The sequence below is a fragment of the Myotis daubentonii genome, chromosome 12 (assembly GCF_963259705.1).
Source record: "Myotis daubentonii chromosome 12, mMyoDau2.1, whole genome shotgun sequence".
NCBI classification, from domain to species: domain Eukaryota; kingdom Metazoa; phylum Chordata; class Mammalia; order Chiroptera; family Vespertilionidae; genus Myotis; species Myotis daubentonii.
This window is the reverse complement of record NC_081851.1, coordinates 69,051,048-69,073,185: the sequence shown is the minus strand read 5'-3', so window position 1 is coordinate 69,073,185 and position 22,138 is coordinate 69,051,048. Positions and strand designations below refer to the sequence as shown.

The following is a 22,138-nucleotide window of genomic DNA, read 5'->3' as shown; positions in this document are numbered from 1 at the left end:
GATACGCATGCGTGGTGGGCGGAGCTCGGCTCTTTTTACCAATATTACCAGCCCGGCTCTGGCCATCCCTGCCTAGCCGGGGCTGGTGCTTTCGCACTGCGTGCTGGAGAGTCGCTGCCGCAGCGCGAGTGGCCGCGCAGTGTTGGGGTCGCCATGGCAGGTTACGAATACGTGAGCTCGGAGCAGCTGGCTGGCTTTGATAAGTACAAGGTAGCGCGGGCCCCGCGGGCACCCTGTTCTCCTGGTCCCGGCCTCTCCCAGGCGGCGGAGGATTGGCACGGACCGTGTCACCTTGTGCCGCGTGGCCCAGGGCGGGCTGGCGGGCGTTTCTCTGGGGGTCCCGTGGAGTCCTGGGGCCTTGGGGTCGGGGTGCGTGGGACCACCCTCGGCTCGCCGCCCCGACTCGGCACCCTCCCGGGATCGCCCTTGCCTTCGGAGACCGCTCGGCGAGAGGAGAACCAGAGAATTCCCTTCGCTTCTTTACTCCATCATCATTATCTTTTAGCCCCCTGAGAAGTGATGCCGTCTGTGGGGGGTCTTAATTGTCTTCCTCTTAATGACGTCCCTACCCGCCTTTTCTTGGATACAACTTCCGAGATGGAGATGGCCATTTGGCAGATAGGCCCGGGAGGGAGTGCCTGCTGAGGCCGTGCTGCAGAGGCTGGTGGCGCCTGGGCTGCGGGTGGAGTAAATGCACACAGGAAGGAACTGTGGGGAAAGAGCGCGGGGCTTTGGAGTACATGCGAACCCGAAACCACACCTGATGCCCAAATCCACGGTAATTCATGTATTTGGCTCTGGGCCAAATAACGCGTCTACCGTGCCAAATGATTATAAGAATTTGAAAAGCTCCTGGCACATACTGGGCCTCGAGTAAATGCTTCAATTTCCCTCCATTATCTGGTTCATGGTCATTGCTCCTTGACCAGGGAATGAAACTCCTCTCCCCGTCTCGGTGTCCAGGCGTGAAATCTGGTGGTAACCTTTCATCCTGATTCCTCTACCCCACCCACCAGCCAGTGAATCACCAGATGGTCTGTCATTTTTTAGCCTAAACTGGAAGACTAGTTCCATTACCACACTCCCCACAAACACTTTAAGTAATGTGTTTGTTTGTTTGTTTATTTATTTTAATAATGTTTTTATTTTAGAATATTTTACTATACATTTTTCAGAAAAATTGTGAAGATAGTACAGAGTTCCCATATATTCTACACCCAGTTTTCCTTATTTCTAACATTTTACGTTGGTATGGTACCATTTGTCACAATTAGCAAACCAATATTTATACATTATTAACTGAAGTCCACACTTTATTCAGATTTCCTTAGTTTTTTAACCAAATGCCCGTTTTTTTGTTCCAGGATCTCATCCAGGACACCACATTACATTTAGGCACCATGTCTCCTTAGGCTCCTCTTGGCTATACAGAATTTCTCAGACTTTTGTTTTTCATAACCTTGATAGTTTTGAGAAGCTCTGGTCAGGTGTTTTGTAGAATGTCCCTCAGTTGGGACTTGCCTGATGTTTTTCTCATGATTAGATGAGGGTTTATGGGCTTTTGGGAGGATGGTTCATTGTATCGTATGAAGAGGATATGCTGTTGGCCCTGGCTGGATAGTTCATTTAGAGTGTTGTCCAGATATGTCAAGGTTGTGGGTTCAATCCCTGGTCAGGGCACAAACCATAAGAGCCAATCAGTGAATGCATAAATAAGTGGAACAACAAATCGATGTTTCTCTCTCTCTCTCTCTCTCTCTCTCTCTCTCTCTCTCTCTCCCTCTCCCTCTCCCCCTCCCTCCCTTCTACCCTCCCTCCGCCCCTCCCTCTCTCCTTCCTTCCCTCTCTTTAAAATAAATAAATTTAAAAAATATATGCTATCAACATGACTTATCCCCATTGATACTGACGTTGATCACCTGGCTTAGGTAGTGTTTGTTAGGTTTCTCCTCCTAAAGTTACTGTCTTTGGAAGGGAGTTACTGTGCACAGCCCACACTCTCCAGGAATGGAGAGTTATGTTCTACTCCTTGAGGGCAGAGAAAAATTTATTTGGAATTGTGCATGGAGGATTTGTCTTCCAATGCATATTTATTTATTCAATCATTTATTTATATTAGTGTGAGTTCATGGGTATTTATTTTATACTTTGGGTTATAATCCAATACTACTTTATTTTGTTGCCCATCTATATTCACTTTTATCCTTCCAATCCTTTTTCTTTGTTCCATAGTGATCTTAAAAAAAAAAAAAGGCATCTAGTCACAGCATTTCTTTGCTTAAAACCCTCCACTGTCTTTCCATTGCTCTTGGAATGAAGTCCAAAAATCCATAACATGATCTCCACGGCTCCGAATAGTCTGTCCAGCTTTACATCATGCCACTCATTGCCCCTCCCAGCCTTAGTAGGGCCTCCCCCCGCGCCCCCCACCAGCACACACACACCTTTTCCCCAGATCTTTAATGTTGTTATGTCTGCCAGGAATGTAGCTTCCTTCCCTATTTATGTTCATCTTCATATCTTAAATGTTAATTCTTCAGAGAAGCGCTCCCTAATTATTGCTTTCCGCTTAACTGTGCTCAGCACCCTCTGCTTCTTTATGGAATTGGCTCTTTAGTCTATCTCCGCATGAGAATATGATGCCCAAGTGGTTAGACTTGTCTTATGGAACACCGTGACCTGGGCACTGTGCCACTGTGCTTACTAGGCACCCAATGAACCTTTGTGGGATGAATGAATAACTGAAGAAGTCATAGTGGATTGTGTCTAACTGGAATTGGGAAAACTAAGGGATCTCAGAAGGTACGTGGCATATTCCTCAGCCTTCAAGCAGTGTTGTGCCATACCATTGTGAACTGCGGTGCTGCTGACTTGTCTTAAAATTTTAAGTAAAAAGAAGTTCCAGAGCCTTGGTAACCCAAGCCAGGGCTTTCCAGTTTTCATTAATGGGTGTTATTAACCCAGATAACCCCCTGTTTCCTTTAAGCTGTACTCCCTTTCTGTTACCTGTTTTTCATTGTAAATATTGACATATAAAACTTTTTCTTCTTTACTAGGATCTATCTTTCTGGGTAAGTGCCCGCAGAAGAGCTGTTCCATTTGCAGCAATGTCTGTAATAGGGACTCTGTCTTTTCCCATAAGCAGTCTTCTCTAGATTGATATTTTCCACTAACTAGGGGTCCTCCTTTACAGAAAGTTTTAGTGTGCTCCTCTGTTCCTATTTCCCCCCTTCCCTTATCTGACTCACTTCCTGTGTCTGACAACAGATTTCCTATCATCCTAGAAAACAAAGGTCAATTAAGCAAGCATCCAGTGTTTACTAAAATGTAGTTTGCTAATGTTATTTTAGTTATAATGAGGCTTCTTTTATAAAAAGGGGGAGGACATAAATTTATTTCTTCTAGTGGAGGGTTCTTTACTCAGTACTGTGTTCATTTTATTTTATTTTTAAGTATATTTTTATTGATTTTAGAGAGGAAGGGAAAGGAAGAGAGATAGAAACATCAGTGATGAGAGAGAATTATTGATTGGCTGCCTTCTTCAGGCCCCCCACTGGGGATTGAGCTGGCAACCTGGGCATATGCCCTTGACTGGAATCGAACCTGGGACCCTTCAGTCTACAGGCGGATGCTCTATCCACTGAGCCACACAGGCTAGAGTAGTACTGTGTTCATTTTTAAAAGTATGAATCCAAGGGTGTCCAAAGGAGAAATCTGTGTGATCATTACTGGAATGTGAATCACACCTAGAGACCTTTTCTTCCTGAAAATCACACATTCCCATTGTGTGGTCTTTGATAGTAAGTCATTTATGAGTGCTTGCTGAGTGAAAACAGCTTTACCCATAAATGGGTCAAGACTTAAAATACTCTAAAGAGATTGTATTCCCTGATGTGACCCTGTATGTTAGAACAAAGAGATATAGAGAAAGATTGATACTATAAAAGCAGCTGGTGGAAAAAATTACTTTTAAACTAGTTTAATGTATCTTTTCTGGAGGTACATCTGAGAGCTACCGCTGGAAATCTGGCAGTTACTCAGAATAACTGCTGAAAGGTGTGCACATGCTGTGTGGTCATTAGGTTTCTGGAATTAGGGACTGCAAGACAATTCATTTTCAGTACAGAAGAAAGCATGGATGGAGTCTATGTTAGATACTCTCTTAACACTGTGTTCTCTGTTGTGCTACCACAGATTTATTAAGCAGTGAAATAATTAGTGTCTGCCTTCTCTTTTAGGATATGCGCTCTGGGAGGCAGGGCCTTTGGCTGTCTCCTTCAACATGACCAAGGTCTAGCACATGAACAGAATGGGCTCTCAACATATTTATTGAAGGAACGGAAGTGTAAAAGAATAGAAGCCATTGTGGAAGGTGGTAACAGGGAGCTGTGCATCTCCTGGATATCGGAAGGAGACTTTTGTATTTTGAATGTGTAAATGTCAGGGTGTTCCTGGGGCGACGAGGAGACCTCAGTTCTTGTCTTCTTGAAGGAAAGATTTTCAGTCAAGAGACAAAGTGCAGCAAAGCAAGCCAGAACTTACTGGTTGCAGCAAAAATGTACTTAGGACAGTGAAACAAGGAAGGGCGTAACGGGTGGGGAACCTTTTTTCCTGCCAAGGGCCATTTGGATATTTAGAACATCATTCATTGGCCATTCAGAATTATCAACCTAAAAATTAGCCTGCTATGTTTGGTCAGACACTTAATTAACTCACCCCCAATGCCTTGGCAGGGCCAGACCAAATGATTTCGAGAGCCTTATGTGGCCTAAGGGCCACAGGATCTGATGTTCCCCATCCTGGAGAAAGGTAACAGGAGAGCCCAGCCTGGGCTGCTTTGGCTCACTGAAAACTCAGAGAAAAGGGCGCCTGGAGACAGGGTCAGGGGGTTCGCCTGGGATGAGCTGCCTCTGCCCATTGCTCCCCTGGTTGCAAGTCTCATGGGGTCCCTTAGAGGGAAGAAGGGGGAAGGGAAGGTGCTGGCCCGCCCCCAGGGTCCTTCATCTTGAGCTTATTTATCTCTCCCTTGCAGGTGGAAGCCTTAAGGGACGTGTCAGGGGAGGGTCTCGGTAGAATATTCATCAGCTTTCCAAGTGTGCGCTCTCAGGGTCATGGTCTCCACTGATTGGTCATCACCAGGCCAGGGCGTCATTAGTTAATACGCCTGGTCCGGAGGCAGTCATTGTGCCACTTGTCTGGTTTTGCGGCTTTTCTGGGCCTGGAGCTGAAATACTACTGAAGCCTAGACGTTTCTTTTTGGAGGAAAAGTCAGGGGGTCCTAACCGCATGGCCAGCGAGTGATACGCTAGGGGAGGAGAGGTTACCCTGGGGCGGGAGGGTCTTGTTTCCCCTGTTTGCCCCTTGCCAGGCATCCAGGCTTTCTGCCCGGGGGAGTCTGCACCTTGCCCGTCATCCTTGCTCTGCTCTTGTCTACCTGCCTGTAACGGGTTTCACCATCACTGTTCTCTGTTACAGATGTTCCTTCAGACAGTTATGTTGAGCGATTTTACCCTCACAATGCTTATCATTTTTCTCCTCTACTTATTCTTTAGACAGGTATTGTAGTTGGATTTTCCCATTTATCTAAGGGAGAAACTTCTATTGTGATTTACCTGACCTGACCTGGGGAAGACATAGTTTTAATTGATAGTGTAGCAGCTAGTTTCAAAATTGTATCGTTTGTTTTCCTTCCAATTGTATCATTTTGCTTCAGAGGAAGTGCTGTTCTGTGAAATAACTTGTTTAGTCTTAGGAATATAATGTGATGAGTTGGTTCTGCTGTTATTGTAGTTAATGAATTTGGCTGTCAATAATAAAACCTGATTATAGGAATCGTGACTATTGTGAATTAATTATTATTACAATTAAGGTTGTAAAGAGAGACTGCATCTCAGTGGTAATGCTAAAGAACTAGAATCTGGTTTTCACCCTTACTAGTTCATACAATTTTACTTTTTTTTTTTTTTTTAATTCAGTAAGCATTTATTGAAGGCTCAGTCTGTCAGGCAGTGCACTGGGGCGGCGAAAATTAAGCTAGGCAAAAATTCTGTCTTCAAGGGACCTAGTTTGGTGGCATATAGACAAGTAAATAGCTACAAATAGTTAATAAATTAATGAGGTAAGTTCAGGCTGCTATGGGAGAGAAGGAAGCAGCTCCTGGGAGTGAGGATGGCGCTGAGAAAGGCTTCAGAGAAGGGAAGGAGAGGAACAGAGCGCAGCCTAGAAAGATGAAGGCTGAGTAGCCCCGGTAAGGCCAGGTGAGGAGGGGAGAAGGCTTTGCAGAACAAGGCAGCAATGGAGTGCAAAGGGCTAGAGGCCTGCGAGGTTATTTTCTGGGAACCACAAGAGAGGTTAGATGTTTAGGCAGAATGGTGGAGTGGCAGGAGATGAGACTGGAGAGGGAGGTGGGCACTGTCGGAGGAGGAGTTGATGTCAAGGTCTTGTGGATTTTATCCTGTAGATCAGTGTTTCTACAGTCCAAGGACTATTGGTGTCAGAATCCCGTGGGGGAAATGTTGTTTTTTTAAAAAACTATGTTTTTATTGATTTTAGAGAGAGAGAAACATCGATCGGCTGCCCCCTGCAGGCTGTCTACTGGGGATTGAGCCCACAACCAGTTGAGCCACATTGGCTAGAATGGGGAAATGTTTTTAATAGCCGATTCCTAGGCCCACTTTGGGAAATTCAGATGAGATAGCTTGCCATTATCTGCATGTTAAACAAAATACCTGTTGGGTACGTTGTAGTGCTGTAGGTTTTAGGGAGCCACTTAAGATTTTTGAACAGGATCAGATTTTAATATTAGGAAGCTCACCTTGGCAGCTTATAAAAAATGAATTTTTGGAGGTGGAGTGGAGGTAAGGGTGATCTGGAGACAGACCTCTTAGGATCCTCCTGAATAAAACTAGGTAAGAAAGTCTGAGCAATGGGGATCAAAAAGGAGTTTTGGGGATTCTAAAGATGGAGGTCACAGCTGGTTTCCCTACTCCCTGCATTTGCCCCAGCAGATACGGTTAATTGACACACATCTCCATTTCTCTTGATAAGCCAGGCTATTGGACAACATTGGCCTTGAACTCCTTGTCAAGAATTCCCTGACGCTGATGATTGCATGTCCTCTTTAAAAAGGGTGTGTGTTCTCCCGTTTGCATTTCCCTCCTAATCTGTATGCTCATGCCGGTCTTTTGTTCAGTTTACCTGCCTGAAACCTATGGACATTTGAGTTTGTGATCCTTGAGTTAAGATTTTAAGTTGACAGAATGTGGTAACTGACTAGCTGGAGGTGGCGGTGTGGGGGACAGAGGATGAATAATGGGGAGGAGTTTGGGATGACTCAGGTTCTGGTGGGATGACTTGGGTAGAGGTGGCAGTCACTGAGGTAAAGATTTTATAAAGTATTCACTCTGAAAAGGTGCCCTTGGTAACAATAGCACCTAACATAGTTGAGGGAAAAAATTTAATTCTCTTGATAGCCCAATGTAGAGATATTAATATCTCATGAGTAATCAGACTCATGAGAGTTTGATCCTTACAGAAGCAACAGTTTAAATGATAAGTGATGCTGAATCTGGCAGGATAACTAATCTTTTGCATGAGGCACTTCTCTTAGTCAGGGCCACTTGAAGGTGTAGTTTGTGGACTTGGAATTAAAACAACAAAAAAAAACAACCTTCATGTTCTAAAGAAATACAATTTGTGGATAAATTGCTTTCCTTTACTGGAATATTTCTGTAATGATTTAAAAGATTAGAACACTTTCTTCCTGCTCTTAGCCACAGTAGAAAAATGAGAAATTCTTAATCTTTTGATTTTCACTTACTGTGACTGCAGGCTGACTACAGTATCATATGTTCTTTATGGCACATGATGTATGGCATATACCTACATATGCTGTAGTTAATTAAGCGTAACCTCTTTATTGTGCCTTGGTTGATTTGAATAGATTTGAGGAAGTGGCCTCTCCCATCTGTAAGAACATTAATAAGGCTTGAAAAGCCCTTTTGTGGTCCTAGATATAGATTTACAAATGTCTCATATAATTATTTTTGCAGTTGGTAGAGACCGAAGAGTCAGAAGGAGTGAAAGAAGGATGGATGGGAAACTTCTGCAGAGAGAGATTAAATGGTAGGGAAGAAGGTTACCGCATTTTTAGGTGCTGTTTGGAGGAAACATCTTGAATTGGTTCTTTTACTACTTTCTGAAATATCAGTTCACTGACCATGGCTTGTTTTTCTAACTGCTGTAATACTTGAATGTCAGAAGAGCTTCTTTGCTGAAAAAGAATGTGGAGGTTGGGAAAGATGTTCCAATCAGACCGATGGGAACGAAGGCACAGAGACCAGGAAGACCCACAGTAAGTTAGAGGCACAGGGAAGTGCTGGGTATGTGAGGGACAGGCTGAGCCGAGTGACGGAAAGCCTAGGGAAGGAAGGCTCAGTGAAGAAAAGTTGCAGTGGCAAGAGCAATGTGATCATAAACACTGAATAATAATAATAATTTAGCAAACATTTACATAGCATTCACTATATGCGTTACGTCTATTGGCTCATTTAGTACCCACAAGTAAGTGCCTTGTGAGGTGGATTCATTTCCCCATTTTACTGAGACACAGAGAGTTTGAGTAACTTGCTCAAGGTTCCCACAGTTGAAATTTGAGCCGAGGCAGCCTGGGTCCTGAGTCCATGGTCTTCATGCTGTGCTGCCTCTTAAATCTAAGATCGAGATATAAATTCTGCCTTGTGGTATTTTGGATAAGATACATAAACATTAGATAAAGAACTTTATTGAATTTGTGCCTAGTGTTTGCAGATGGGGAAAACATATAGTGACAGAATTGATTTTGATTTCTCTTCCCCCAGTTTTAAATTGGTAGGGGCAGGCGGGCTTGCATGTCTTACATTTAGTTGAGTGTTGAGAACCTCTCATTTGCTATTAGCTGTGATTGAGATAAAAGGCTTTTGATTACATAATTAGCTTTGGGACTAAAGTTAGAAAGAACCCAGGTACTACTCGCTCTGTGATCTTGAGCAGGTAATAGTCTCCGTAAACCAGGTTTCCTTATCTGTGAAAGGGGTAGTTTCTACCTCAGGGTCATTGTCAAAATTGAATGAGTTAATATTTATAAATTGCCTGGCACATAGTGCTAAACATAGCGTTAAGTAAATAAAAAATAACATTTGACACTTGTGCTTCCCTGCTTTCGGACATCGCATATATCTAACGTAGACACACGCCCACACCCCAGGAAGTAATGCCAAGAGAAAGTATATTTTAGGAAAGGAAGTGAAGGGTGGCAACTTAATGGACAGATAGGAAGAGTAACTGAGGAGTCTGTGTCCAGTTTGGATCCCACAGATATCTTTGACTTCAGATTTCTTCCTCTGTTTATCCGTGTATAATAGTTCAACAGGCGGAAGAAGTACATTTTCTCAAATACCACTCTCCTATTTAAGAATCTGTAGTACCATTCAAACGTTTAAGTCTCGTCTCCACATTCCTCAGCAAGGATTTCAGTTCCTTCACTGAACTCGTCCTCCTTTTGTTTTATCTTCTCATCTCTTGTTAGCGATTATACAGTAAGTCTAGCAGGCAAACCTGCTTGTCTTCATGACTTGTTCGTTCTTGTCTCATTGTTCTAGTTCTTCTCCAGCCTTCTCTCACCACCATCTTCTCTCTGACGTCTTAGTAGATGAAGTGACCATATTCAGTGACATGTGAGCTCACTGCCCCCTGATTCACGTTTTCTGTGGGTGTAGCTATTAAAGTTTCTTATTAATAAGTAATTTAAGAAACTTGTTATTTCTGTCCCCTTTTTTAATTTTAAGTTTCGTTTTGGAGTTTTGCATCATAGTAGAGTGTTCCTAGCACAATGCCTTGCATTTAGTGAGCATTAGTGAGCAGTAGCTGAATTTTATCCTACTTCTCTCACTTGCAGTGCAGTATTTAAAGTCATCAAAAGGAGGTGTAGGTGTTGACCACTAAGCTGATGCTGTGGCTTGTCCGTCTGCTGAGGAGTGGCGGGAGTGTCTTTAATGTTCGTTGTCACCAGCGGTCCTTAAACTTGAGGGTGCCTCAGGATCACCCGGCTGGTTTGTTGGACGACAGATGGCTGGGCTCCACCCCCAGAGTCTCTGATTCTGTGCATCTGGTGTAGGGCCCAAGAATTTGAATTCAGTTTGGTGACTACATTTTGAGAACCATCTCATCAAAGAAGTATTCAGTTGTATTGCAGTCAGAAGAGCAGTTAATAAAACCAAGAAATGAATGTAGAGGAATAAGAAAGTATTTGATGTTCATAAGTTTTCAAGCGTTAGGTAGTCTTAATTTTTGTGTCTGGGAACCCCCGGATATCTTTTATTAGAAAAGAGAATAAAGTGTTTTCAGAATTGTGTATTAGCCTTCTATAGCTGGGTAACGAATGACCACAGACCTGATGGCATAAAACAACACACATTTATCCTCTCTCAGTTCCTGTGAGTCAGGAGTTTGGGCATTGGTTAGGTGGCTCCTCTGCAGTTCAGGTGTCAGCAGGACTGTGTTGTCATCTAGATCTTGGGGTTCCTCCTCCAGGTTCGTGTGGTTGTTGGCAGAGTTCACTTCTTTCCAAATGTAGGGCTGAGGCTCTTGGCTCCCAGAGGCTGCCTGCTTTTCCTCCCCACATTGCCTTCACCATAGGCAGTTCACATCACTGGTGTTTGCTTCAAGGTCAGCTGCAGACTCTTCTCTAAACTGCTAAGATGGAGTCTTATATAAGAAACTAGAGGCCTGGTACACGAATCCGGGGTGGGGTCCCTTGGCCTGGCCTGCGGGGATCAGGCTGAAACCAGCTCTCCAACATCCCCTGGGGGGTCCCGGATTGCGAGAGGGTAGTTCTTGGGTGATGCCCCCGGAATCGGCCTCCCTCCTCTCAGGTTCTGGGTGAGTCACCGCTCCGTAGCGCCTGCGTTGAACATCTGCCCCCTGGTGGTCAGTGCGTACATAGCTACTGGCCGGTCGGCCGGTCGCTTAGGCTTTTATATATGTATATATACTAGAGGCCTGTAGCACGAAAAGATTCGTGCCAGCTTAGGCCCAATCTCCCGGGGAGCGGGCCCAAACCAGCAGGTGGTCATCCCCTGTGGGGTCCCAGACTGCGGGAGGGCACAGGCCGGGCTGAGGGACCCCCCCACCCCCCCACCCCTGCACAAATTTTTGTGCACCGGGCCTCTAGTTTAAAAATATTTCTGTTAATTTTTCCATCATACTTCTAAGTCTTGAAACACTGATGAGGAAATATTTTCTGCATATTCATAAAAATTTCAGGAAGAAATTTTGACCTTTAATTATGATTTTAAAAAAATTATACACTCAAATTGAAACCAGACAATCAATGGGTCCAGGCTGCCTGTCACTCCTTGAGCCAAGTAAGCAGAGACAGGGTTGAATCATATGAGCGTTTATTCCAATAATCCTGGCAGTATGGGAGAGCAGCAGGCCATCTATGAAAATCTGCTCTGCACCCCCACCATAAGCCAGCTGCTTATATTGGGGTGGACAAAGATTCCATGGGGAAGTAGGCAAAAGGAATAAGAAAAGGTATGCAATACGGGTGTCCCTGGCATGGGGAAGTAGGCAATGCCAGCTGGGGTGAGACTCCATTGTTTGGGCAACCAGGTTGTTAATCTTTCCATGATAAATGAGAATGGACTGAATCTCAAGGTTGACTCCAGGTCTCTGGAGTATACAACTCCCAGCCAGGTTAGAATGTGCTTTCTTAAATTAGAACAAAAACAATCAAGGTTAACAGAACATGATTAATATGTCTTAAAACTACAACTAGTCCCCAATATTCTATTTCTGCACCTAAGAAAATGCTTACTACTTACTTTATATACATACTAAGCATAAGTACAACACACAGGCAAACTTTTTTCAAACATGTGACTAGTATAGCATTGTTTAAATGTTGGCTGGATGGATTCGGTAATGTTCCCACTTCTGGAGGTGGGAATTGTCCCTTACCGATTTTGTATGCCTTCTCCCCCATACCTCGTGTAGTGCTCTCTGTATGCCAGGCACTCCAATGTGTGTGTCTGATGAATGTCATCAACAGCACTTCTAAAGTTTTACATTATTATATACAAATATTTGTTAAAATTCCCCCCCCCCTTTTTTTTTTTTACTAAATAGCTCAATAACTTAAATAACACTTACTGTGGGGGCAGGTAGTACTATAATTGCTTCATGTGTATTATTAGCTTAACTAATCCTGGCAATCCTTTAAGGTTAAAGTTATTATCCCCATATTGCAGGTGAAGAAACTATGACAAGTAACTTGCTCAAGGGCACACAGATAGTAAGTACACGAGCAATGGTATCAAGTGGTAAAACAACTGGATTCCTCTAAGTCCAGGGATGCAGGAGGTTGAGTGAGAAGGTGCATGAGCATGTTTGAATGCACACAGTGTGCATATGACCAATCTTGATTCTGTATAGTAAGTGAGAACTTAGAAGCAGTATAGATTTTTCTGTTGAAACACGATAATATTATAAAGGTTGAGTGAAAAATAGCTGGCTGTGCTTGACAGTTTTTGCCTCATTTATATTGCTCCTCCAGTTTTATTATTCAGATGATGACATCATGTAAATAGACATATTCTCCAAGTTACTCTTGTACTGTTGTTTTCAGTTTAGAAATTGTTCTGTTTGCTAGCGTGTAAAAGTTAACTCTGAATATTTTCTTTCATTTCTTAACAGTACAGTGCTGTAGATACCAATCCACTCTCTCTGTATGTCATGCATCCATTTTGGAACACTATAGTAAAGGTAAGATGATTAATAGGCATGCATTTGTTTTAGTAAGTTTAAAAATTTAAACTGTTTAGTAATTTTTATAGGTATCTTATTAAAACTGTCCGGTCATTAACTGTAAATGACCACCTGCTGGTTTGGGCCTGCTCCCCGGTCACTTAGACTGTAAAACTGGACAGTTTTAATAAGGTATCTAGAGAAACTACTCCTCCTATCTCCTTTCCCTTTTGATTTATCTCATTGTTGAAATCTCAGTTTATACTCTGGAATTCATAATTTTATAAACTTTTCTAAAATAAATGTAATGTTCATTAAATATAGAATTATTTAAAACAGAATAGAAAGAAGAAAGAAGTGCTTTCTTCTATCAATTGCAGATTGTGGTTTGCATTTTATTATAAATAACTGCTGCATATGATCTTTTAAAAATATATGTTTTTGTTGATTTGAGAGAGAGAGAGAGGAAGGGAGAGGGTTTCTAGAAAGAGAGAGAGAAACACCAATGTGAGAGAGAAACAGCAATTAATCTCTTAAATTATAGCTTTTATTATAATTTAAACTTGCATGTTGTGCTGTGTGTGGGCAGAGATATTTCTCTACTTTAATTATATTCTAATTATTTTGAAAAATATAGGTATTTCCTACTTGGCTGGCTCCAAATCTGATAACTTTTTCTGGCTTTCTGCTGGTTGTATTCAATTTCCTACTTCTGGCATACTTTGATCCTGACTTTTATGCTTCAGGTAAGATTATTACTTTTAATATAAAATTTGAAATGTCCAAACAGAGAAATGATATGATTATTTTCTGGTTTTATTAAGATGCTATATTTTTGAAAAGTTTTAGGTATAATAAGGGTATATAAAATGTCAAAATTGGGTATAAAAGCTAAGATGTGTTTTCACAGTCTGTATGTGTGTTTCTGTTAAGTTCTAGAAACTAACTTGCCTATTTAATTTAGAAATGCTATCCAAAAGCATAAGGTTTTAGTAAATAAAGAATAACTGGATTTATAAGAAGATACAGGAGTAGGACTACAAAACTACTTGAAAATGAATTTAAGTAGAGTCCAACCTACCTACCAATTCCAGAAATACCTCTTCCTTTGTTCTAGTTATGGGAGAAAAATCTTGTTTTCTAAAGGGAATATAATGTTGCTCTCCCTCTGCTCAGCATCCTTACTTCTAACAATTCCCAGTTTCCTCTAAAAATGGTTCTTAGACCTTTAAGTATTTATTGACAGAGTCTGGATCCTTATTGGGGAAGACAGGGAAAAGTCACTTTTGGGGAGGCAGTTTTCAGCCCGCTCCCACCTGGGATTCCAGTGTCTTCTCTCACACCTATTCCTGTCTTTGCTGACTTCCTCACCCAGCTTCTGCTCTGGCAATAGGAGTGACTCCGGGGTGCATTTGGGCTGGGGGGGGGGATAGTGCGAGACAGGATCTATTTTTATCATTCATCCAGTTGATGAAGTTGCGAGGAATAGAAAGATGAAGGTAGATTAGTATTTTTTTCATTCTAAGTTAGAGAATATATTTTCCAATAAGAATACTTATAAATGATGTAGTCAGGAGTTTTAGTATTATAATTCATCTATGTTCTAGGTTCAGCAGACTTTGTGGACTAACCTGGAAAAATCAACAATCACTGAAAGCATTGTTTTTGTAGGAAAGTTTGGTGTTTGAAACACTTAGGAATTTTGCTGTTATAGAAATTCTGTATACACACACCTAACCTTATCAACTGAAACTTTTAGCCATAGCTTCTGTACATGTAATAAAATGGTAATGGAAGATGATAAAGCACTATATGAATAATAAGTAAGATTAAATTTCATTAAGTCTGGTTTTGATACTGTGTTTTTTCAAATTTGTATTTTAATCCTCAGGACAGCCTCAAAAGTTTACTTTCTAACTAGAAATATTATTTTCTCAAATTAAATAAGAATACTAAAACCATGTAAATATTATATATATTTTCCCAAATAATATAAGTTGAAGGACCAGATCAACCATTTAGTCCCAATACATTTGAGAAATGGAAGACAGGTGAGGTTAGATGACACATTTAGGTCACAATGCTCATCGCTTACAGAGGCATGACTAGAACCCAGGCCTCCTCATTCTAAGTTGTTCTATCTTTGGGGTAAAAGTGAGGTCCAGACATTTCATTGTGATTCTGATGCCAGAATCATCCACTTGAGGTCACCTATCTGTACCAAATCAAAAGGTCTTTTGTTTAGCTAATTAATGCAGTAAGAGAGTATAGGTTGAAGGCTCAATACATATTTGTAAACAACGAGGATCAGATTAAACACAAGCAATTTTACATTCTAAAGACATTTTTCATTCTACATGAGATTTTTAAGATGAATAATCAGTCGTGAGTTATGATTTAAGCTCACAATAAATACCTATTGTTTATGAGGGGTTGCACAGTTCTTGTTTCTTTTTTCCAGAGTTTATTGATATTTTTTAATATTTACCTAGTTCTGTATTCAAAATATATTGTACAGTATTGTAGCTTCTATTTAATAAGTAGAAACTTGTTTTACCTGGCAGCATATACCATGGTAAGAATGATGGCACTTAGACTGTATTACACTCTGAGTTGCTTTCCTTTGCAGCACCAGGCCACAAACATGTTCCTGGCTGGGTGTGGATTGTGGTGGGCATCCTCAACTTCGTTGCCTACACTCTAGGTAAGAAATTGGCAAATAGCCACCTTAGTCAGTGGCTGGTGAATCTGTCAGCAAAGATAGCCAACCACTAAGCTAACATTTTTTCCTATGCTTACTTCATTTTAACTAGGGTTTATTAATATCCTGTTCAATTTAATAAATTTGTTTTTGAGTTTCTCTGTGAAAAAAAAAATCGTTCATTGTAGGGATTTAAAGGATAAGATAGGAGTTGGCAAGCTATCACTTGTGGGCCAAACTGGCCTGTGGCCGGTTTTTGTAAGTACATTTTTATTGGAACACAGCTGTGCTCATTCCTTTACATGTTGTCTATGGCTGCACTCTTGCAACAAAGGCAGAGTTGAGTAGTTGCCAACAGAGACTGTATGGCCCAGAATGTCTAAACTATGTCCTAGCTGGCTCTTTACAAAAAATATTGGCCAGCTTACAGAATAAGACATTATTTTTGCCTTAAGTTTGGGAAGCAGTGCTGACATACCAAATGACTGCGGAATACTGAGAGGTCCTATGTAGAGCACAGTGGGAGAACAAATAGGCCAGTGGTCAGTTCTTATTTGGGGGAAGGAGTGGTCAGGGAAGTCTACTGTACTAGGCTATACTGTCTGTTCCGCCAAGAATGCTTTTCATTGGATCATCTTGAATGGCTTGTCCTGAATTCTCTTAATATCCTTTCCTGTATTTTTCTCCGTAGCATTTAAAATCATATGACCTGGTAGCCATTTACTTGCCTACCTGTTTGTTGTCTGTCTGCTCCAAAATATGTTTCTCGAGGAGGGTGGTACTTTGTTTTCATTCTGTGTACCCAGAATTTAGAACATAGTAGGCACTCAGTAGATAGTTCTTAAATGCTTGTGAAGTAGCAGACCCTCACTTCAAGTTGCTTAGACCTCTTCGGATAAAAATGCCTTACACATAAAACCAGTATAATCTGGTACATAATTATGGTGGATGACCAGAGCTGCCAGAGTTTGGGGAACGGAGAAAGTGAAGTCTAGAAGAATTAAGAAAAGAGCTTAGTTACATATTTAGGTAGAGGATTCTGAACATCAAGTTATTCAAGATGAGAAGGTTTTAAAATTCTGCTATTTGGTTGCCCAGGACTGCAGGAGGAATTAGCCTAATTCTAGGAAAGGTGAAGCTGGCCTGTGGCCTCTAACTCTCTAACTTCTAACATTGAGCATTTCATAAAGAGCCCTGTGACACATTGTATAATCTACCCGTCTCAGGCCCACAGCTCTGGCAAGAATCCTGACCTAACATGATTTGTTGCAAAATGTATCTTGAACTAACCTGAGGCAATTTACAACCTTTTATTCTACTAGTGGGACTATTCTTACATTTTGCTTCAGAAATATTAATGTGTTTGATCACAGCGTGCTGCTCTAGGTCCTACTGGGTTTCTTGAAAATATACAGCAGTGATGGCGAACCTTTTGAGCTTGGCGTGTCAGCATTTTGAAAAACCCTAACTTAACTCTGGTGCTGTGTCACATATAGAAATTTTTTGATATTTGCAACCATAGTAAAACAAAGACTTATATTTTTGATATTTATTTTATATATTTAAATGCCATTTAACAAAGAAAAATCAACCAAAAAAATGAGTTCGCATGTCATCTCTGACACGTGTGTCATAGGTTCGCCATCACTGATATATAGCATATTTCCTGAATTACCTTTCTTAAAAAAAACCCCACTCTGGGGGAAGAGATCAACCAAAGGATTTGTATACACGCATATAAGCCAAACCAATGGACATGGACAGCAGGGGGATGAGAACATGAGTGGGGGGGGGGGGGGGTTAGTGGGGGGGGGGGATAAGGACACATTTCTAATACCTTAACTAATAAAGAATTAAAAAAATATATATAAAAATAAAAATATTGAAGATGATGAAAAAAAAAAACACCCACGCTGAAGCGTATCGAGACCTCAGACTTGTGGAGCTAGAATGGGTTCAGTGAGAAGATGCACAAAACCTAATTAATATGTAATGCATGAATTCAGTATTTATTATAACCGTAGGAGTTGCACTGAAAATAGGAAAATAAGCCAGCAAATAATGAGAAAAGTCTTAGGAAATATTTTAGCTACTTAAGGGCATTAAGACCTTATATAAGAGAGAACTGCAGTCTTTGGGCAGGAGTTTGGCATTCATCCTTAATATATTCCTTCAATATTTTTGAAAGCTTTCTTTGTCACAAACTGAGCTGGGCACTGGGGTAATACTGTGGTGAGCAAGAAACACAATACAGTAATTATAAGGAATTTCTAATTCCCTAAATAGGAATCTTTACAGTTAGCCTAATTCTAATGCACTTAGTTATCAAAACTGTTTCTTTTGAGAAATTTTTATAATTCAGAATTTTCTTTTTTAACTAGATTTTCTCTCTCTCTCTCTCTCTCTCTCTCTCTCTCTCTCTCTCTCTCTCTCTCTCCTCCTTCTCTTCCTTCCTTCCTTTTTCCCCTTCTTTCTATGTGCTCCTTCATTTCCTCACCCCCAGGGTTCCTCTGTTTCTGCCCTTAAATGAAGGTACTCTATTATACTTTATCCTTAACTTTCTTTCTTCTGATATTCTGGGTAATCCTGATTCTTAACACTATTGAGATGACTCTTTTGTTTATAGCTAGCTGTTATTTATCTTGAGTTACTAATGTACCCTTAGGTTGAATTGCTTGACATTACCGTGTGGATACCCTGCTAACACTTCAATTTCAGCCTCTGAAATTGTACTCAGAATCTTTTCTATCATTCTTGTTCCTTCTACCGACTTCCTTGTTTCAATTAACACTACCACTGTAGTGTTACCCAGACTGGAAACTTTGGAGATGGTCTTCTTGTCCTTTGGCCTCACCTCTCTTTTTTTGCTACCTTGTCATTTTTATTTTATATCTCACCAGTCCCCAGCTTTTCATTCATACCGCATTCCATCGCAGTGTTAGCTTACTAATTGCTCCTCTTCCAGCTTGTCATTCACACTGATGTCAGGGGAATCTTCTAGAAACACTTCATTGCCTTCACCCTTGTCACTCCCCTGCTCAGATACTTGTAGTAGCCCTTCCTCCTCCCTAAAACTTTTAAATTGTCCCAAACCTCCCTTTTAGCCTCTGTGTACCGCCCTCTTCACATACTACTTTCTAGTCAAACTAAACTGCTTGGCTTTCTCAGAACAGGCATGTGCTTTTCCGTCTCGGTGTTTTTGCTGGTAGCACTCCCTCCCCTTGAAATGGCATACTCCTTTATCTCTTGTCTACTGAAACCCAACTCATTCTGTATGTCCCCACTCAGATTTCATCTTGTCTTCCAAGCCATTCTAGAGGTCTTAGCCTGAAGAGAACCTGTCCCTTTTCTGTATGTTCTATGGTGTGATATGCTATGTCTTTAATGACCAATTTTTTCTCCTTCCTCAATTGTAAACATAAACTTAGTTTATTCTAAGATTCTTGTAATCCCTACAAAATTGAGAATAGTGCAATACATAGGTTCTATCCATTCTTATATTTACTGAAACTTAGGATGTGCATAACTTTTTTTCTGAAAGCACTTACAATTGTGGAGGCGGTAGCACTGTAAAGAAGTGACTGTGCTATCAAACAAGATGAAATGGGTGCTGTAACTGAAGTACAGAGTGTTTCTGGATCCCAGAGCAAGGAGTGGTTAGATGAGTTATAATGAGTAACTGCTGAATGAATGTTCTCTGGAGGCTTGAGAATGTGTGGCTAGTGGAGCAATTCCGTTGTTAGGCAGATTTGGAGAACTTCAGAGCCCAACTAGAATGCTTCCTCCTCTAAAACAGACACCATTCAGTGTGATATAACATTTTAATTTTAATATTTATTTATTAAAAATCTTTATTGTTGAAAGTATTACATATGTCCTCCTCCTCCCCCACTGACCGCTCTCAGCCCCCCACCCCAGGCCTTCACCACCCTATTGTCTGGGCCCATAGATTATGCATATATTCATACAAGTTCATTGGTTGATCTCTTCCCACCCACTCATCCTCCCCTGCCTTTCCTCTGAGGTTTGATTAAACTTAGAGAAATTAGAATTAAAATTTCAATTTTATTTGTGAAATCTTTGAGTTATAGGAATTAAAGGTTAGATTTTTATAGTACTGGCTGGTAGCTGTACGTTAATTAGTTAACATTCCTGTGATATGCTGGTTTTTTTATAGTTTATTACAGAAGTCTTTCTCCGTACTAGTAAGATTTGACCTTTTCCTGTGGTAATGTGTTTTTGTTGCAGATGGTGTGGATGGAAAGCAAGCCCGCAGAACCAATTCCAGCACCCCGTTAGGGGAGCTTTTTGACCATGGCCTAGATAGTTGGTCATGTGTTTACTTTGTTGTCACTGTGTATTCCATCTTTGGACGAGGACCTTCTGGTGTCAGTGTTTTTGTTCTTTACCTGCTGCTATGGGTTGTTTTGTTTTCTTTCATCCTGTCCCACTGGGAAAAGTATAACACAGGGGTTCTTTTCCTGCCATGGGGATACGACATTAGCCAGGTGGTAAGTATGGGTTTTCACTTAAATGTTCAATATTGCATCAATTTGGGGGGGAAGTTTTTATCATTCCTTTTTATTGCCCTTATGCTTTTTAAAAAAAATTAGAACTGATGTGTGCTTTTTAAAAAATCATTTTATATTATTTTTAATTTATTTATGGAAAATTTCAAACATATACAGAAGTCAAGAGGATAGTAGAGTGAACCCTTATTTATGTACCTGTTACATAGCTTCAGCAGTTATCAACACGTGGCCAATCTAGTTTCATGTATGCCCTATCTCCACCTCCCCCTGCTCAATTATTTTAAAGGAAATTCCTGAAATTATATGATAAATATTTTACTATTAACCTCTTAATGGTAAGAACTGTTTATTTATTTATTTATTTTTATCCTTACCTGAGAATATTTTTTTTTTGTGTGTGTGTGTTTTTAATTGATTTAAGAGAAAGGAAGGGAGAGAGAGAAACATCCCTGTCAGAGAGAAACACCGATCTGTTGCCTCCTGTATGCACCCCGACTCAAACTCTCAACCAAGGTATGTGCCCTGACTGGGAATCAAGCCTGCCACCTTTTCATGTAAGGGACGATACTCTAACCATCCGAGCCACCTGACCGTGGCAGTCAGAGCTCTTTTTGAAAAACATAAACACAGTTGGTTAGGTGTCATCCATACACCGAAAGGTTGCTGGTTGATTCCTGGTCAGGGCACATGCCTGGGTTGTGGGCTCCGTCCCGGGTGGGGAGTATACAGGAGGCAGCCGATTGATGTTTCGCTCTCACATTGATGTTCCTCTCCCTCTCCCTGCCTCTCTATAAAAAAATCAAAAAATTGTAAAAACTAAACAAACTAAACATAAATGCAATGCCATTAATACATAAAAAAATGAACAGTTTCTTAATGTGAATAAACTTCCATTTTAACTGTTGATTTTGTAAAAGTAAAAAAAAAAAAGATATGTACATATTTATTGGCTTTTTCTTCTTGTCACCAACTTTTCAGTGAGTAGCAAGATTTGTTTTTTCTTACTTCATAGGCTTGCTATTAACTCTCCCTGCCTTGGAATCATGCTTTTTGTGTTGCCATTTTGCCCATTTGCACCTAAGGCTCCAGTAAAGAGCCAGAAGTTGGAATGTTTTTGAAGAAGAAAGTGGGCAGATTGGATCATCTTATGGCCTACCCAACTTATGAGGTGCCTTAAGGTGTTCCAAGTGATGGCCAGTTGCTTGCATTGTTTAGAAGTTATTTTATGGCATTGTTGGCTGAAAAACATATTTTTAGAGGCAAGAAGACTTGCCACAATATCAGATTTAAGCATAGTTCTTGCTTTTGCTAAAACCGTTTGACTAGTTTTATGCTGCATAAAGCATCATTGATTCCCTGATCTTTCCAGCTGTTAATGCCTCTGTATGCTTTTGTCTGCATTTTCCTTCCAGACTATTTCTTTTGTCTACATAGTGACTGCGATTGTGGGAGTTGAGGCCTGGTATGAACCTTTCCTGTTTAATTTCTTATATAGAGACCTATTCACTACAATGATTATTGGTAAGAAGCCCCATGTTGAAGCCTGTTTTAACATCACTTTGTTATCAAAGCTAGTGTTTGATTATAACAAGCAGCGACACCCTTCCCCCTTCTCGACAGTCCTACAACCCTATAGGATTTTAGCCTAATCATTAAGGAAAAATAAGGTTTCTTTGTGTATCTTTTTGTTGTTGTTGCTCAGCATCAAGCTATTCTTAATGGGAAGAAAATACCAAAATAGATCACACAAACTTATAAATGATTTAAAGTAATCTAGGTTGTATTGGAGGATCCACATGTAGGTGACATTTGGTACAGATATTCATTCTACTTATCTCAAAGTTGATTATTAGTTTGTAGGAAAAAGAATAGAGATTACTTTATAATACATCCACTCCAAACATTGGGCCTCTGTTTATCTTGGCTATCCTCCTCATGCTACTGAATGCGAGGTAAAGGTTTTGACCATGAAAGTGTTTCCCTTTGGATTTTAGCTGAAGGGGATTTCTACAGGACGATTGAGTTAGAGGAGAGTGTCTCTAGGGAAAGAGGCAAAAAGAGGAATCTGGATTACTTGGGGCATCAGGAGTAGCACTAAAGACCTTTGTAGAAGTAAAAA

General features: G+C 40.7%; 1 protein-coding gene across 2 annotated transcripts in view; it reads left to right on the top strand.

Moving 5' to 3' along the window:
• The first annotated feature begins 36 nt into the window (after positions 1–36).
• Positions 37–22,138, top strand: part of SELENOI (selenoprotein I) — a 40,167-nt gene continuing 18,065 nt past the window's right edge. The window contains exons 1-6 of one of the 2 annotated variants that reach the window (XM_059660382.1): positions 37–210; positions 12,736–12,804; positions 13,424–13,532; positions 15,416–15,490; positions 19,736–19,998; positions 21,432–21,481. In XM_059660382.1, the coding sequence (XP_059516365.1) occupies positions 154–210; positions 12,736–12,804; positions 13,424–13,532; positions 15,416–15,490; positions 19,736–19,998; positions 21,432–21,481 (623 nt within the window). In that variant the 5' untranslated portion in view covers positions 37–153. Of the gene's footprint in view, positions 211–12,735; positions 12,805–13,423; positions 13,533–15,415; positions 15,491–19,735; positions 19,999–21,431; positions 21,541–22,138 lie in introns of both variants that reach the window. The other variant, XM_059660381.1, reaches the window with a different exon arrangement.